General features: G+C 39.1%; 1 protein-coding gene across 3 annotated transcripts in view; it reads left to right on the forward strand.

Annotated features, from left to right (window-relative positions):
• DPP6 (dipeptidyl peptidase like 6) overlaps positions 1 to 16105 on the forward strand; it is a 414546-nt gene that overhangs the window by 359742 nt on the left and 38699 nt on the right. For all 3 annotated transcript variants that reach the window (XM_080578557.1, XM_080578559.1, XM_080578558.1), the window contains exons 9-15: positions 453 to 607; positions 1465 to 1562; positions 6368 to 6491; positions 7379 to 7417; positions 13103 to 13210; positions 13766 to 13857; positions 15401 to 15448. In XM_080578557.1, the coding sequence (XP_080434683.1) occupies positions 453 to 607; positions 1465 to 1562; positions 6368 to 6491; positions 7379 to 7417; positions 13103 to 13210; positions 13766 to 13857; positions 15401 to 15448 (664 nt within the window). The remainder of the gene's footprint in view (positions 1 to 452; positions 608 to 1464; positions 1563 to 6367; positions 6492 to 7378; positions 7418 to 13102; positions 13211 to 13765; positions 13858 to 15400; positions 15449 to 16105) is intronic.

Consider the following 16105-nt stretch of genomic DNA (forward strand, 5'->3'; position numbering starts at 1 on the left):
TAGTATGACTGTAAAGTATTTATGGAGGAGAATTAAACCTCAGCCACTGCAGTATTTCCACGGGGTATAACAGCCCCAAGGGAGCCTTGCTTTTGCTGTCATCAGCCAGGTAGGAACCCAAAACCTGTATGTTCTTATACCCAAACACAGGACACATAGTAGGAACAGGAGGGCCCTTTGTTCTTTCATGAATAATTTGATGTTTCTCGAGCAATACAATTATGCTTAATAACCTATATATTCAGAGTAATTGTTATCAGTTGTGTTCATTTGTGCATATGGCGTAATTTAATAAACATTTTAATTGATATTCCTGTGACATCTTCCCTGTGCTGTGATTAGACTGGGATTTTTATATCTACATTATTTTCATTTCTTGATAACTAGTAATTTACATCTAATAGTCTTTTCTTTTCCTCTCCTTTTTTTTTTTTTTTTTTTTTTTTTTTTAGAGGAGATCTTGAAGACACATATTGCTCATTGGTGGTCTCCTGATGGCACCAGGTTAGCATATGCAACAATTAATGCCTCCAGAGTCCCCACCATGGAGATCCCAGTATACACTGGCAGCCTTTACCCTACTGTCAAAATGTATCATTATCCAAAGGTAAGGGAAAAATATGGATAACAGTCCTGCTGTTCTAGTTCAGAAAATAAATAAATAAATAAATAAATAAATAAATAAATAAATATTTTTTTCCTTGGTAGGCTCAGAGAGGAGACTGTATAATAGTACATATTCATAAGCAATGAAAATAAACAGATCTAAAAAAAGATCAGCAGTTCATCAGTAAATGATCTTCATTGTTCTTTAGCTGTATTTGTAGAACTGCAGTTTTCTGATTCAAGCGTTAGTCATTCCAAATATAATTAAATTTTTTTTTTTCAATTCTTGCTTTGTACCTGAACAAAAGCAATTGTGCTTCCATGCTAGATAGGAGTTAACAATGTCTAAGAGTTTGCAAGCAAGCCTTACTACACTTAGGTTCATGACTTATATGCAGGTTTTTTTTGAAAGTAACAGTGACCCAACAGGTCATGTCCTTTCCTACAATACACAAGGAATCCATATTTTACTACGTTTATCATTAACTTGTTAGACAACCTTTTTAACGAACAAATAAAAAAAAAATGGAAATGTTTATAGTCACCAGGAAAAGTGGTATCTTTTACCAAGAATAGACAAATGTTAATTAAAATTTCCCCTTTATTCTCCTTAACGAGCTTTGCACACCTCTGCACTGCACCACTGCCATTGCATCTTCCCTGAGAATGGCCTCATACAAAGGGAGTGCATTTTATGATCCTTCGGCTTGTCATAAATCAAAACCAGTCTGTGTTGTATATTTTATTTTGTTTTGTTTTGTTTTATTTTTTTTATTTTATTTATTTTATTTTATTTTAATAATATTATCTTATCTTACTTTATCTTATTTTACCTTATTTTATCTTATTGAAATCCAGGCTGGAATGGAAAACCCAACTATTTCCTTGCATGTGATTGGTCTGAATGGACCTACCCACGACCTGGAAATGACTCCCCCAGATGATCAAAGAATGAGGTAGGTACTTTCTGGTGCTGGGATGCCTGGCACCAATTCTGTCAGGGTTTTATATCAGATGCTTCCTTTTTTTTTGAGATCATTTTACATTCACTTTCTTTGCCACTGCTAAAGAGTTTCACCTTGGGTAAATCTGGTTAAAAAATTTCACATATTTTTTCTTCTTACATGTATTTTTCTTGAACACTGTTAGCTTTTTACTCAAAATTGCTGTGACCCAATCTAACTTCAGAGTAGAGTTATTTCCAGAGTGCTCAGCAAAATGTCCCAAAATCCATAAGAACACTTTCATTTCACATGTAATCACTGGCATTGTAAAGGGATTATGGTCTGCAGCCTGTACAGAAGACCACGAAGCAGAAACAGGGCAGATCTCTAACCCAGAAAACATGAGCTCGTTGCTTCTTGACTTGAGCATTGGAATGAAACCAGAAGGACATTCTGCAAATACTTCCTAGTATTCGTTAAAAATGAATAAATAAGAAAGCTTTTGCTGTTTTCAAGGCAAATATATTTGAGAAGTTTGACTGCAATTCAGCCAACCACTTTGCCACCCATTTTTAAATAAGCAAGCGCTTTGTCCTGTTTGCATTCAGCAAGAGCTGAAAAGTTTGGCTTGGACTTTGGCCCGTGGTCAAAGCTGGAGGTACATTTATGGGTCAGCAAGCACTTGTAAGGAGCATCACATTGTTCCAGCCTTCTCTCGGGAGAGAAAAAGCTTTTGTCAAAGCCTGGCAGACCTACCTGCAAAGCTCGTGCATTGGGTCCAAGTCTGGATTTCAGTAACTTTGATTTACACTTGAAATAGGTTTCCAGCACGCTGAGAGAAACCAGACTCTGCTTCTTCATGTAAATTATCCACAGAGGCCCAACCACACAGCATTATAATGCTTTCCATGCACGTCCAACATAGCACTGCAAGGTTTTCATTCCCAGCACATCACTGGTTCACGTGGCAGCATCCAAGCATGCTCACCTTTCCTGACTGCTTGCTAAGTTAGGCTGCTGGATCCCCGATTCCAGTGCCAAGAGAATTACCGGTACAGCACTGAGCTAATGAAACAGGGCAGGGGAAGGTGCTGGGGTGATCTTCCTTAGGCATAATAGGTACATAAGGCCTGTACCTGATAGCTGTGCACAGGCTGGGTAGTCATCTAATGAGAAGATGCTAAACCAGTGGGATCACTTACTGTGGAAATTACCTTTCTTAGCGTTAAAGCTAATGTCAGCCCCACAACGTAATAATTCTGAAAGGCTCCAATTCCAACCCAATTATGCAACAAATGCTGTCTGCCCCATGAACAAGCCAAATGGGCAGAACTGCAGTTGTCTTTCAGAAAACCAGCTTCAGGTCTGCATGCGGCAGGCAGCGATGCCAGCTCTTGGTACCCAAACCCCAGGATCAGAACTGCAGCTCCTGGACAATATCATTTTCCTGCTCCTAGCATACTCCATAAACAGAGACTCAGAAATGCTTTAATTAGAGTAATAACTTGAGGCTGCAGGATCCAAGCATTGCTAATAAATTTGTGCTATGTGGCTATGGGTGGCTGTAATTTCTTCGGTAGCAATCAATACTGTAAAATGATGCAAAATATATCATAATTAATTAGTCTCTTTATATTTCATCAAAAACATGGCAATTTCCATCCCTGAGGCATGATATAAGTAGAGCTGCTAGAACAACAGGGGTATTTTCATTATGCATATGTTTTCCAAAATGAGAGGATTAGTGTGATAATGTTTCATTAAATAGACAAGAGAGATGCACCAAACAGCTAGTTACAGAAAGGAGTACCGAAGGTTCAGGGGAAGCTGAAAATAAGGCTCTGCAAGCAGAGTGGTCCTATATGGAGCATTTCAGTGTGCCCCATCTGTTCATGCAGAGGATGTATGGACAGAGCAACCAGATATGTGATATAAGATATATGGACAGAGCTTGGTGCTTATTTTATCTGCAGCAAAGAATTTTAGTACAATTAATAATTGTAAGAATAAAGTGGAAATAAGCCACTTTTTTTTTCTTTTCTTGTAGAATTAAAGAAAGATTTTTTTCCACAAATTTGGGATAATTATATATATATATATTAAAAAAAAAATGATGATGGGAAGCAAATTTGGGGATAAAAAGACACCCTTTCAAAATTATTTTCCTTTTTAAAAATCTATCATTATATTCATTTTTGCCAGATTTTCTGCAATGTCATTCTTTGCTGTGAGAAAATGAAAGTGGAGGAAGGGAGAAAAGTTGCAGAAAAAAAAGAACATATTCTGACATGTAATGTCTGAAAGTCATTTTTATTTTGATGAAAAACACCGGACCCATAACAATAAATTGCTACATCAGCAGGTGGTGGGAATTAAACCATGGTCCAATCTATTCCTTAAGTCACATTTGCATCTCGGATGGCAAATGAAGGAAAGATGCCATCTCTCTGAGTGCAGGATTCATCCCTGGTCCTTCCACAGGCCATGGCCATGAGCAATGGAGGAACTCAGACAACGGAGCGCTCTTTGTCACACTTTTATCTTTCTTGCTATTATTATTAAGTATTCATAGTTTACCTTCATACCTCCAAAAAGCAGCCAAGTAGCGTTAGGACACAAACAAGAGCACCGTACAATAACCATGCTCAGGTGCCTGCAAATCCAACTGGTGACGTCTTTACTGGAATGGGCAAATCCCCTGCAAACCTCAGCACATCTCCTGGCGGTGCCCAGACAGGCAGTTCCTCTCCCTTGAGAAGGTGTAACTGCCTCTGATGAAGACATCTACAAATGAAGCAGTCGGGTATGGTTTACACTTTGCTCTGTGAGAAGAAGTTCTCCTTCAATCAGGTCCTATAAAACCTGGGCTAGGTCAAACAATTGGTGCTTGGGAAATGCCCCAGCTCCCACTCCCCTCCACTGGCTGCTCAGCCCCTCGGAGCTGCAGATGTTTGCAGTTAGCTGAGATGGATCGCACTGTATTGTCCTGTTTTCCTCTGTAAAATGGGAAGCATAAAACCTAGTTGTCCTACAGAAGAGACGTAAGAAATAAATTAAAGACTCAGCGCCACTCTGAGGCCAGAATAACAAGTACTGTGTAAGTATCTATAGTTGCCTGCTGGCTGGGGTGTCCCTGGGCTTCACAGCCGAGAGCAGCTTTGGAGATAAATTGCAATTCTGCACGCATCTCCAGGGTGGTAGAGAAGATAATATATAACCTAAAATAATAATTAAAAGTTCCCCAGCAAGAACTGTGGCTCCAGTGTTCAAGCAGTGAGAGGGATGTAAAAATTTAGTACATCTTTCAAACTTGAAATTGGATTTATGGAAAAAAAATGCTCCAAGCCACAAAGTGTACTAAATACACCTTCCTTTTCTGTGGAGACTGAATTTTCTCAGTTCATTGTGAAGATGAAGGTGAGGTGGTTGTACAGTTTAATTTTGCTACATTGTTTTTTTCCTCCTAGGGAAAAAATTGCTAAGCTCTTGCTGATAAAAAGTGAAATTATAATTTTATTTTAAGCACTGCATTTTCAGACTGCTGTTGTCTCACCTGGAAGTATCCTTCCTCCCAGGGTGGTGGATGCAATTGTTGAGGTCTTTTGTTATTTTTCCTCAGCCAAATCCAGGCAAACTACAAAATCAATTTCCAACTTGTTATTTTGCTAGACAAACGAGTCTTTGTTACTTTTGCCCTTTCTCTTCAATATATACAGGAGGGCTTGCCAGAACACGGAGTACTTTCCAGTGACACGGCACATTAATTCCAAGGGGAGCAACAATTCCTTATACATATTTTATAGCAAACAAATGAACTAATAAATTTTTTATAGACTGTATGTTGTGAGGAGTTGTATTATGATTTAAAGGTGTCTTTGGCCCACATAGCCCACTGGTATATTAGACCATCAGTAGCTTTGTCAGCTCAGCAGGAACTTTACCCTGCAGAAGGGGTGGTGAAGCCCTGAACCGCTGCAGAGTTGGATGTCTGTGAGTGCCTCCTAAGAGGGTGACCATCGGGGTATTTATTTGTGAGCCTGGATTTTCCAGCCCAGCCCAGCCTAAGTGGATGCACTGCTCAATATTGCACATTGCTCAATTTTCCTATGCTTTCTAGGGCAAGATATTGCTTACAGGACTGTGCAGCCCACACTGGCGATTTACTCTGGGTGTTATCACAACCTGAATATGTCCAGCAGCAGAGAACGGCACAGGGAGCGTGGGCTGGCAATTTTGCCCATGCAAACTGTCACGTCTCTGCTGACTTCTTTATGGCAACCAGCTGTGACTGTTTTGCAGACACCCCGTGCCTCTTTAAACTATATCCTTCCTGCTCTTTTCCTTCTGATGCAACACTTAGGGATATTTTGGTGTGTAGCAGGGATATTTAGAGACCATTAACTCTTCATAAGCATAAAGAATCCGACCACTGGCAGCGATGGGTTTGAGTCAGCCAGTTAGTCTGCTCAGAACGAAGACTGTTTGCAATTCCTTTTCCACCTGTGCATAAATTTGTATCTCCAGGCGTTTCAGTCCTTCGTGGAAGACTGAATAGCTTGAAAGGTTCTTTATCTCTACGTGTGGCTTTTCTTTGAAAAACGACTTTCAGAAGAGGCAGATAAAACACCTGCACGGCCCTAAAAATGTCATTTTTAGGGGTTGAAATCCACACGTAAGGAAGTCTTAGGAAGGAAGAAACATCAAGACACAGCATTCATAATAATCAGAGGTGTCCCTGAGCAGCCTCTGACTGCTCAGCCAATTCCTTGGGATGTCAGTAGCGTGCTGATTTGTTTCATGTTTTCCTGTGTTTTCAGGGACTATTACATAACCATGGTGAAGTGGGCGACCAGCACCAAGGTGGCAGTGAACTGGCTGAACAGGGCCCAGAACGTCTCCATCCTGACGCTGTGCGACGCCACCACGGGCGTCTGCACGAAGGTAGGGGATGAGCCTGGTGGTCGGTGGTGTCCTACAGAAGGGAAAAGTATTTCAGCCACCTTGCCTGGGGACACATCAGCTGCTGCATATTTGTTTAGGCAGACACAGAATATAAACACTGCTTGCTATATTTGCTGTGTAAGGGTGTTTAGGGGTTTGGTTTTTTTTTTTCTTTGTATCTTGTGGAAGGGCAAGAGAATTATAGCCATGCACACACTGTGTGTGTATGCACATACGTGTACAAGACAGTGATTGCTTGTCTTGAAATACCTGCATACAGGCACAAGCACACACACATCAACAAACCGTAACCTGAAAATGTTTGTGACATTCTACTTTAATGGCATTATGCCCTTGATTCTCTATCCATGATTTAACCTTAGCTAATTAATACCTCCAACAGATATACTAATGTAAATGCATGTGCATTGATATTACCTGTGTAAATATTAGATGATACCATCTTTTAAACTGGCATAGATATTTATGTGGTAGAATAGTGTTCTGATACACCTTTCCCTTGAAAAAAATGATGCAATACTGTGCATAGAGCACAGTGAAGAGTCTTTTCTTAACAACCTTGGTTTCAACCTTTATTTATTTTTTACCAGCCTTTATTTATTTGGGGAATAATATGCCATGTAGATTTTTTTGTCTGTATGAGTAGAATGTTCTCTTGAATGAGTGCACGCTGATCCATCAGAGTTGAAAGACAGGGAAAGCAGTCACTGGATTACACAGTGATCCCAAAGCACAGGCTCAAACAGTTTTGGTTTTTTTTTGTGCTTCTGCACAATTTTTCAGATTCAGTCCAACTGTTCTCTGCACTGATAAGCAACATGTAATAAATGGAAGGAATGTTATTTAACGATCTTGTTTTGTTTTAGAAACATGAAGATGAAAGTGAAGGTTGGCTGCACAGACAGGTAATAGTGATCTTCTCTTTGTGGTCAATATTTTTTTTCCTTTTTTTTTCTACCAAGGAGAAAAACAATTTTCTAAAGCTGAGAAAGGTAAGGGAGTGTGATTTGTGTTACAGAAAACAGTGATTTAAAGCCCCTAAGAGCTTTTTGATTTATGTGATTTTTCTATTCTTTTATCTTTTCTTTTTCAAAGAAGGGTGATTTTTTTTCAACATCTGCCTATATTAAACCTGTAGATATCGAGCATGTAAATCTCTGGAAGATCATTTATAACACTTCCCCAGCAGTCAGTTTGTAAAGTGATCTCAGATTTGATTAAGCTGTTCCTTAGAGAGAAGCTGCTGATACCAATTCAGCCACAACACTGAACTCTTTTTCATGGGATATGTGACTGCCAGACAGGGAGGAGCATATCAGATAAAGTACTTGCACTACATTTTCCCAATTCCAGTTTTAAAGTATTTCACATTTTTGTCACAGCTTGCTCAAAGCATCCAAGAACATATAGAAACTGCAATACATCAGTTCACAGCAAGAACAATGATCTCCTCTGTTCCAGTGGCTGTCCTATAGCAATGGGCTATGTCTGATCCAGATAAAAATCGATTCTACAGAGGAAATAGATTTTGTGCTCCAAGCATGTCAAATAATCTTTTACTCTACTTAGGTATAGAGTAAAAATATTCTGCCAAAGTATTCTTTGCATTTACAACACCAGTGTTGGCTTGAAGAGAGAACAAAAGCTTCCAAAACAAGCCAAGTCAAGAAAAAATTAAACTGCCCATATTTCGTGTCTTAAAAAAAAAATAAAAAATAAAAACCTACTTCACAGGGTTATTTTATTTTATAAATCTCCAGATATTTTTAATCTTTTCATTGCTATTTACTGAGACCTCCATTATCCTGAAACCCAGGGCAGTATGTTAGAAGAACATCTGTTTTACAGTGCTATGTCTCTTTAGTCATTTTACCTATTCCATTGGCAAGCATTAAAAGATGGCATTTTATCCTTTACAACTAGTAGGTGATCTGCCAGTTCCTAATGGGCCTCCTTCAGAGAAAACGAGTTTATTTTAGTGCATCGCCAAACATCATATATTTAGTTTGAGGTTGGAGAAGGATGTTACAAACAAATGGGTCAGACATCTTAGTGCTTACTAAGGTAAGCTAACACTTGGTATGGACTTTGGAGACATTTGATATTACACTTCCAAAGCATCTGTAAGAGTCTGAAAAATTACAGAGCTCTTTTGCCTATATTTCTGTCAAGAAAAGTACTTAAAATTTTAGTTTTGACTGAATATATGATTACTAGAATAATTACATTTTCTGTATTTACCCTTAATTCTGTGACACATTAATCTAAAAATCTGGAAAGTCATTTTCATGCCATGTGCATCTATCTGCGTATGAGAATGATGTGGAAATATTGAATGTTAGTGCAATTCCTCTAACCTCTTTAAGGAGATGAATCACACATTAGGCTGCCTCTGAAGGAGCACAGGAGTGTGACTGAGCTCCAAAAGAAGATTTCTTGGTTGAGACATTTTAATATAGGTGTATGCATATGAGCCAAGGGCCCAATTCCCCACTGTAGTCAGCTGATGCCGTCAGCAGTGTGGTCAGACAATTAATGGACCTTGAGCATGATTCAGCCCACCCTGCAGAAGACGCCAACTGTCTGGTTGGCCACCTTCTGTATGTTCCATTGGCCAGACCTTCCTTTGAGAAGTACCCCAAATATAAATCAGTAGGACTAAAGAATCTATTTGCCTCAGTCTTTAAAATACTGCTTCAAAGTACTCCAGACTCATGGTTTCACAAGTGTTCAGGAGCTTTACCTTTTTCTTGGGTGTTCATCTGATCTTCCTGGGGTAGGGGCAAACTTCACAGTAGGCTGGGAACAAGAGACAAGGAGAGAAAAACGTGAGTGAAATAGCAGAAGATACTCTAAAGGGACATGCCGGAGTCTTCAAGGATGACAGAGTCCATATTTTTCAGCTGTCTGAAATAAAAAATAAAATAAATGAAATAAAAACTCCCAGCTGTCTGGGAGTTTTGAGATATGGCATATGGCCCAGGAATTTGATTTTTTGTTGTTATTGTTGCAGTGGTTTGGTAACACAGTAAGATTTAATAGTCTGTGTATAGTAAATGATCTTGCATTCCTTTCTGGGCTTCAGTTCATGAGTGAATTTTATTCAAGCCTTGCAACTTTGGAGAGCCTCTCTTCAACACAGGCCAAGAGAGAGACTGGTATCACTGTCTGCATGGCTGAAAAATGGGATTAATTACTCAAAGTGTAATGAGAAATATGCACAATTTGCTAGAAAGTGTCTGTCACTCTGTGTCAGATGATATGGCCAGGATTTTCAAACCTTTAGCACAAATAAGAATTTGCACATGTTCACCAAAGTTGCCGAGGGATTTTGAAAGTTTTTGCTGCTTTTATTTACATACCTTCCTGTGCTCTTCTGAGTATAAAAAACAGACTGACCTTCATTCATACGTTTGCTTAAATGTACAAATTCTCTGAGACAGTGATTTTAACTGTAAACAGATCTGGTTCAGTTTTTGTGAAGCAGCCATTTCCAGATGGTGATGGTGACAGTAGATAGCAATGAAGTCTTTGGTGGCAACATTTTGGTACCCAGTAAGAAACAGGTTGCTGGAAATGGAGTTGCTGCTGCTGTTTGTTACTGCTAGTGATTTGGGTTGGCCAGTCCCACTAATTCATTCTCCAGCCACAGGGTCATCCTTTCTTTAATGATTATTCCTTCAGCTGGAGGATGATGAGGGCTCTCGGTACTCAGCTCCAAGCACTTTTTTCCTTCCTCGTCACCCCTCACAGCAGCAGCTCTGTGTACATCAGCTCCCTGAACAAGACCACTAAAGGCAAATGGGATCAGGGAGCTACACGTGGTTGGGCATAAGCTTCAAATTAAGCTGCTGTGGAATTGCACAGAAATTACTTTTTTTTTTTTTTTTTTTTTTTAACCTATAAGTGTGAGTCTGAGAGCTGAGTTATTGCTACGTGTAGCTGATATAAGGACAGCTTAGTCCTCCATCTGCACAAAGCAAAGGGTTTCTGGAAATTGCCCTTGACTATTTGGTTAGAATTCATTAGTCTAAATACAGAGATCTAGCTGAGCAAAAAGACCACAAGAGCCACAAGGACTTAAGAAATGCCCTACTGAGACAGACCACTGCTTCCCCAGCTCCATCATTCTCTCTTTAAGTCACAGCAGCAGAGGATATTTAAGAATTGGTGTGAGCTGGCTGCTTTCTGCAGTCCAATCTTCTCATATTTCACCAGCACCTACAATAAAAATATTACAGATCCTCAAGACTCTATCTGTGCCTATTTCCTTTAGTGTTTGTTGATGAATCATGAATTTATTCAATTGGTTTTTGCACCTTCTGAGACCAGCTGTTTTCAGAAGCCTCTTGTGGCAAAAACTTCCAGAAATTCCCTACCTGCTGCACAGGAAAAGTACTGACTTCTACCAGCATTAAATTGATCTCTCATTATTTTCAAGGACTGCTATTCTGTCCTAGTGTTTTGGGATTCAGTGAGTAATAGTCAGACAAAGGCTCAGTTTGTATTATGCACAGAAGCAGTAAAATAAAAATAAAATAATAAAATTAAATTAAATTAAATTAAATTAAATTAAATTAAACTAAATAATAAAATAAAATGTACCCCATGTACTGCTTGAGGCATGTATACAAATCCATATAGGTATGTTCATGAGGTTTTGGAGCGATTCCATCACAAAGAGCAGGGTTTTTGTTTGTTTAAATACCAGCATTTTAAACGTTGTTAACCTGTTGATGTTTATCAGCTGAACCACAGCCCAAGCCAAGTTCACTTCCAGATGCCCAGTGTTGCTCCCTACCTTTTAGTTATAAATACCTGTTCCAAAAGCCTGCATGGTGACACCCCACCTTGCCATCCAGAATAAGTGATCATCTCTGTCACAACCTTAAACGAGGTTCTGGTTGCATTAATGCATTGTCTTTCCAACGACAGGAACATGCAAACAGACTATCTCCTAACATTAGGCAAGTGCTGAAGCTCGTGTCTGCCCTTCGTGCCATGCACCTCTTTCCCCTGTAGTGCTGAGCAAACATCAGACTAATCTGCACAAAGCCTGGCAGAGACGTATTGCTGGAATACATAATGCAGGAGGCACAGATATAGAAAAGTAGGGTGAGCTCACTGCTATTTACCTCTGTAAAGGAAAGCTTGTGGAGCAGCAGTTTTGTTCATGTTATCAGAGTTATTTTTCAAGTTCACCTGTCATGAATGACATTTGGAAATAATGTAGAGTTTCATGTTTCGAGTTTCCAAACAATGTCATAAACAAATGAAACCATTATTTCATGCAACTGCAACAACCTGTAAATGGGAATAATTTAAAATATACTGAAAACCTAAGCAAGAAAAAAATAAAAGGAAAAACAAATAGTTTGAACACCTAGCTTAGTGTTGATAAAAAACAATAAACAGTGGGAAAGAATTAATCAGTGAAGAAATGGTAGCAAAGGAAAACACAGTAAGAATAATGTGCTAGTTTATGAGAAATAAAAATGTTTCTCCTTTTGCTGTGTGCATTTGCATTAGCCATAAGTCTCCCTGTGCAGGGAAGTTCTTGCTGATTCAGTGTGGCACCTGAACCTCTGTCAAGCAGAAAGCTGGGGTGTTTGATAAATATTGAACCAGAGGAGGACCCAGAAGAGGTTCAGCAAGTGTCCCTGTTGCCCTCCCTTGGAGAAGAAGGAGACATAAAGCTGGGCCAGGGCAAGCAGGGCTCATCTGGTCCCCAGGAAAGCCTGGTATCACAGCAACCTTCAGCAGAGGTTCACTCGTGTTTTAGTCCCAGCCATTGAACATACAGAGGACATTCAGACCTACCGTGTCACACCATATGGACCATCCTTCGGCTTCCCCTTGTAAACTACTGTTCAACCATCTCCTGCAGAGGAGACCTCCTATATGCCTTGGGGTTCCTGTACAAAAAGAAAAACAAAGACACTTCCATGTAGTGTTTGCTTGCCATATGTGTTGTTTGATTGCCTTGCGCTGAGACCCCTCTATCTCTGGTTGAACATACCAGTAACCAAATAAAAGTCATTCACCTCGTTCACCTGGGAGCTCTGAGTCAAAGACAGTTTTGCAAGATATCCTCCTTCTCCTAAATAATTCAGTGAAATAAACGTTTGCAAGAGGGTAGGAAAAGACAGCGGTGAGACGCTGAAGGATGTTGCTAGTTGTGTTTCCTTGAGGACAGGACAGGTTCTTCCAGTAGAGTACACAGGGTTTGTCATGCTCGTGCCAACAAGCTTCAATTCATTTATAAAGGCTGGATTCCAACTGCCCCAAGCAGTCAGCTGTAGATGTGCACTTTTTGCTTTACAAATGGGAGGTGACCTTATACCAAAGGGACCCTCCTAACTGCCTGACTCCCCGACTTCCCTAGATGAAAGGTGTTGGCTTCCCCAGCAGCACAGTAGTTTTTATCAAAACTTTCTCCAGTTTTTAGTTGGCTTTTTGTTTGCCTCAGGTTGCTGTTAAAGGGCACTCTGTACTTCGCTGTAAATTAATTTCACAGGGTTTTGCAGCACAGATCAATTTTACATACTGTAATTTAATGGGAACACAATCCTTAATTTTGCTGTTTGCAGAACGAAGAGCCGATTTTCTCTAAGGATGGTCGGAAGTTTTTCTTTGTGCGAGCCATTCCTCAGGGAGGACGTGGGAAGTTCTACCACATTGCCATGTCGTCGTCACAGGTAGGGAAGGTGCAAGTGTAGAACATGGATCTTGTGAATAAAGGAAAGCATTCAGTGGTGGTTTACCAGGCATAAGATAACATGAATTTCTGAATCAGATACTTAGAAGGAAAAAGTCTATCAACTATCTCTTTTCAAACAATATTGTTTCATTGTTTGTTGTTTTTGTTGTTGTTGGTTTTTTTTGTTTTGTTTTGTTTTAATACCTTCTTAGTTGTACATAAATAAGTAAACCCCTGCACTGCCAGAAAGGATTAATCTGAAGCTTTTGGATACACTGGATTAGAGGAAGGGGTTTGAAGCTCCTCTGTACTGAATTCATCCCATTATCTTCAGTGGAGTTAAGATGATTTTCACTGTGTTATTTCTATACCTGTCTTTTCACAGAAATATGGGAGGGAGGTAGACTGTGGAAATTGCAGGTGCAAGGTTTGTTTTGAACAGGTAATGGAGTTTAGAGCGTTCCCTTTCTCAGAACAGAAACACAAAGAGAAGCTTTGCTCAGATATCTTCTTTTAAGAATAAAGAAATCAAATTCTCTTTTATTTTTGGCAGCCCAACAGCAGCAGTGATAACTTACAGTCTATTACATCTGGTGACTGGGATGTGACAAAGATATTGGCGTATGATGAAAAGAGGCATAAAATGTAAGTAAACTTTGGTCTGACAGATCAGTCATCCACTGCTTAGCACTGGGCTATGGGGTTAGTTACAATGATGTCATTTATGCATCTGACATGTATGAGCTCAAGGAGATGTGGATAAGACAGACACCTCTGTTTCTGCCTATGTTTTGGTTTAACCTCCTACACCATTCCATATAGCTTGTCTTCGTTTGATTTTCTATATACAGTTCAAACCTCTCTCTCTGTGACTATAAATGCAGCATACATTTCTATAGCAGAATGCATTCTCCTGCAGTGACTTCAGATGTTAAACTCTGAAGGAAAGATGACTATTTTCATTGACTTCCTAGATTGTCAATTTTATAAAGAATCCTTTATTAACCTTCAAAAATAGCAAGGTAATAGAAAAATTAGTTAGAATACAAAAAAGTCACACTCCTCCTTTATGATAGTAAAGTAAAATTCTATACTTTTTTTACTTTTTAAGACAGATTTCATGAAAATACATTAAAATGTTTGGAAGTTTTTCTGGAATCAAACACCACATAGAGTCCTTTGCATGCAAAGACCCATTAGATACAAGACTGAACTCCCAGTTTCTTAAGGTCACTGAAACGTCTAAGTCTCTGGCATATGATAAAGTTTGAATGATCAGAGCATAATGCTCTTTCAGGCTGCTGAGTGCCCTCAACTACCAACAACTTCAATAAGAGCAAAAGGTCATTAGCACTTGGCAGAGCTGAGAAGCAAACTAGCACCAAAGCTCTTGTTTGCATTTTCACCGACCAGTCAAACAGAAAATACCATGCACTATTTGTGCAATCAAAATGCACATCTAGGTGAGCGCGGATTATTGGAAAGAGAACAGCAGGGCTGAATATCCTGTCTGACATGCTATTCACCCCACAGACACTATGTCCACTATGTCTGCTCCTGTGGTCTGTCACTATTCACATGAAATGCATCTGAGACATCATTCTAGACCTTAAGCTTGATCACCTCCAGCAGCATCAGGAGGTTCAAGGTCAAGAAAAACTGCCTCACTGTTACTGCAGAACAGGGCTTTCACTGTTTAGCCAGGAGAACAGATCACCACAGTCTCAGCACAAAACTTGGGCAATGAAGCATTCTTCATTTATGCTGTCTTCCCTGGAAGTTCAACTTCCTTTTTCAAAGGGGACATTTCCATATGTTTCACGTAAGCCCCTGGCTAGCTCAGTGTGCAAAGAATTAAAAATGAAGTAGAAATGGTTCTAGAGAAAAAGAAAAGATGCTAAAAGGTAATTCTGCACCATAGAGCTTGATGTGAAAATGTGAAGGTCGTTATCTTCACCACTTGAACCTTTTTGACCCACTGGTATGCATAGTCCGGGACCCAAACTTTTTCATGTCTGTTTTAATTGCAGCCTACCAAGTACTTGTTTGAGCTGATGCAGTGACATGTTCCTCTGTATGTTTTTCTAATTTCAGTTTAAAATTTCCTTGCTTTTACAAGATCAAGCAAATGGCTATGTGAATTAAGATGTTATTGTATAAGATATTTGTAATATTTTTTTTTTTTCAGTTATTTCCACAGCACAGAAGATTTGCCAAGAAGGAGACATTTGTACAGGTCTGTACTTTACTAATGTCAAATGCAGAATTTCCCTTTTCAATCTTGCATGAATCATTACATTAGAGATTGCAGTAGAAACAATTGCTTACCTGTTTCTTTTAATGACATTGCAACACCTTGTAATGTATCACTGGAATAGACAGATGAACATAACATTAGTGAACAAAATGTAAGAGATTTGGGAATGTTTGAAATTTAGCAATTTTCTCATTTTATTGAAAATTTCAAATTGATCTCAAGATTGATAACCTGTTACAAAACTTTCCAACAAAACTACTTAGTGCTTGAAAGAATTCAGAGTTATGTAAACTAAGAGTATAAACTGTTTCCATACTTCCAGACTGCACTTTTCATGAAAGTTCAATAGCACTTCACCTGCTCAGGAGATTGAAAAGAAAAAGCAATATGTTATGTTTACAAATGTGTTTTCTTTCAGTAATTCTAGGTAACTTTAGTATCCTCAGTAACTGTACAGTGAATAAAAGGTTAGTTTATACTAAGCTATTGGTAGTGTAGCTATCACGAAGTATTGTGGGAACAGATTATAAAAAGGAGGAAAACCAAACTCTGAAATAATCATTTTGGAATCATTATTTTCTTATATTTTTCTTCTCGGTGTTTGTAATGAAGGGCAGGGCTGGTGATAGCATCATT

This window comes from Anser brachyrhynchus (genome assembly GCF_964034855.1).
Source record: "Anser brachyrhynchus genome assembly, chromosome: 2".
Classification (NCBI taxonomy): domain Eukaryota; kingdom Metazoa; phylum Chordata; class Aves; order Anseriformes; family Anatidae; genus Anser; species Anser brachyrhynchus.